The sequence below is a fragment of the Monopterus albus genome, unplaced genomic scaffold (genome assembly GCF_001952655.1).
Source record: "Monopterus albus unplaced genomic scaffold, M_albus_1.0 scaffold339.1, whole genome shotgun sequence".
NCBI lineage: Eukaryota > Metazoa > Chordata > Actinopteri > Synbranchiformes > Synbranchidae > Monopterus > Monopterus albus.
Window position 1 is genome coordinate 487303 of NW_018128219.1, and position 2481 is coordinate 489783.

Here is a 2481-nt window from a genome sequence, read left to right on the forward strand (position 1 = left end):
GGAACCATGGACTCAAGAAGCTGTAACTTCACTGCTGCTGAAACCAATGCACTACTAGAGGGTGTTCGGTGCCATTATGGAACAATAGTGGGAAGTTTTACTTCTGCTAAGGATACCAACAAAAAGAAAAATGATGTTTGGATTTTAATCACAGACAATGTGAATGCCATAGGGTCTGGCCAGAGGAGGACCACAGCCCAAATCAAATTGCGGTGGAAGAATCTTAAGGCCAGGGCAACAAAGGACCATGCTGAAGCCAAAAACCCACAAACAGGCAACAAGCCATTTAAGAGGGGGGATTACACAGATGTGGTCCTCGACATCATTGGAGGTGAGAAGTCGCAAGCTCTCCATGGTATTCAAGGTGTTGTAGGGGATGGCGAGCCTTGGATTGAGGAGGAGGAGGTGAATCTGCCAGTTCCTCCTGAGGCTGATCCAGAGAGCGTATTTATATTGAATCTCAGCTCTGTTCCTGAGGAAGAAGCTGGATCCTCATTGGTTGAGCCAGTGGTAGTTGCCACAGGATCTCAGAGCAAAGGCTTGAAGAGGCCTTCATCAAACAAAGATGATGATTACAAGGCACTTCTGCAAAAAGAGACTGAAAGGGCAGAAGCACAGCTTCATCTGGCAGAGGAACAACTGACTCTGACCAAACTGCAGCAAACCAAGGCCAGACTTGAGATCCGCCTCCTAAAGGCTACGCTCAGACAAGCTGTTCTCTCCACATCAGATGAGGAAGTCTGAAATTAGTGTGGAGTATTTGACATTAGGTCACTTTTCTTAATTCAATACATCTATATTTGAAACTTGTTATAAATATCCTCGATGTACAGTGTTTGTGTTGTAGGTCTCAGATGAGCGGACTGCTGGAAGAGGATGGGGTGGGGTTTTTCTTGTGTTTAGTTTCTTTTAAATGTGTGTGTTTTCATTTCAAATAATAATAAACGTATATTGACCCCACACTGGCTATTCTACTTGTTGCTCTTTACATATCTATAGTTCTACATTGTGATTTCCTATCCTGTTTGAGCACTGGTTATCCAGATTTGGTGATCCTGAAAAGTTCCTATCCGGATCAGATTGATCCAATCCGATGTTGCTTTGAAAAACTGGCTCAAGAAGTAAGCTGGATTACGTGATCATGGATCGCAAAAAAAGGATTACTGAATCCGGATCAATTTTATCCGGATTAAACCTTTTGAAAAACCGGGCCCAGGAGCTTAATCCAGCAGGCCGAGGTGGTCTAATCCGCAACTTACACAACTCTCCCCACCCCTGTCCGTTTACACAAGGGCATGGCTGGACTCCTCACACACACACACACAGCTGAGCATAGAGCGCACACACATGCAATGCCCCAGTAGAGTTTTAAGTTGAGCAACACCCCTGAGCATGAGTGGATTTTACCTCTATCAGTGAATGTTTGAAAAAAACACTGAGGAGCACAGCCATGAGGCACCTTAAGAAAAGCTGTGGGAAATCTGGCTACCTCATGGAAAACAGATCCGATGTATATGCATCATCGTAATGGTCCTTTAGCTTACTGACCACTGCGAGGTGAAGATGCCATAAAAGAGTGTGTCATCTGCAGGAGCTCTCTCTGCAGGGGAGAGGCGGTCTATGTCCTGGATCACATTGTAGGGCAGCTCATTGTCAGCCTGGCATAACAGCTGAGCTTTGGCAAACGTGGTCCAGCGTCGCTGCAGTGTCCGCTGGCCCCCTACATCGCTCTGCCACAGGAAGGGAAGAAGGCAGCAAGCACAACACAGCGCTGTTTCAGTTAGCCCAGTAAAGGTACAGCCCTTTAAAAACTGATTTATGTATGAGTTGTATGAAAGGTTCTTGCATGAGGTCCACTGCTGTTTCCTTACCATGCAGACCTGAGAGACACGAGACACAATAAATTTGTCTATGAAGTCATACTCTCTGCCCACTTCACTGAAGAAGAAATAGATTTTCTCCTCATCAGGAATGAAACTGGAGCTGATGAAGGTGGGGTCTGTAGCAAACAGATTGCAAATTACATACAGGATCAAAGTTTGTGGAAATATGTCTGAGGGATTCAGACATAATGAAACAGCATAATTAGAGCACTCTTTTGTTGTTCAAATGAAAAGATAACATTACTGTTTATCACCACTTTTGTCTCTGTAACCCTTTGAGTCCACACATATATCCCTTTCCTAGCGCTTGACACTGAGTGAACTCGACTCGACTCGGCTCAGTTCTACTTGCTTTTGGTACCAGGTTCTATGTTTTCCACTGCCAATAGTCTGCTAACTTGCCAGCTAGCTAGCGCTACCTAGCGGGCATAGCTGTAGCCACTGTGCTCATATTATCACATTCAGTAACCTATGGGCTATGTGATAAGATGTAGGAAGTGGTGATTCACATAATATAACAGTTACATTAGACAGTGGCAGAGGCCTCAAGCCTCTATAGTTCCCGTGGGTAAGAAGTGGCAGGTAGTACCTTTACACT

General features: G+C 44.9%; 1 protein-coding gene across 1 annotated transcript in view; it reads right to left on the reverse strand.

Annotated features, from left to right (window-relative positions):
• Positions 1 to 2481, reverse strand: part of sema4ab (sema domain, immunoglobulin domain (Ig), transmembrane domain (TM) and short cytoplasmic domain, (semaphorin) 4Ab) — a 46430-nt gene that overhangs the window by 31099 nt on the left and 12850 nt on the right. The window contains exons 7-8 of the mRNA XM_020624848.1: positions 1872 to 1999; positions 1549 to 1730 (exon numbers count right to left, since the gene is read on the reverse strand). Of these exons, the coding sequence (XP_020480504.1) occupies positions 1549 to 1730; positions 1872 to 1999 (310 nt within the window). The remainder of the gene's footprint in view (positions 1 to 1548; positions 1731 to 1871; positions 2000 to 2481) is intronic.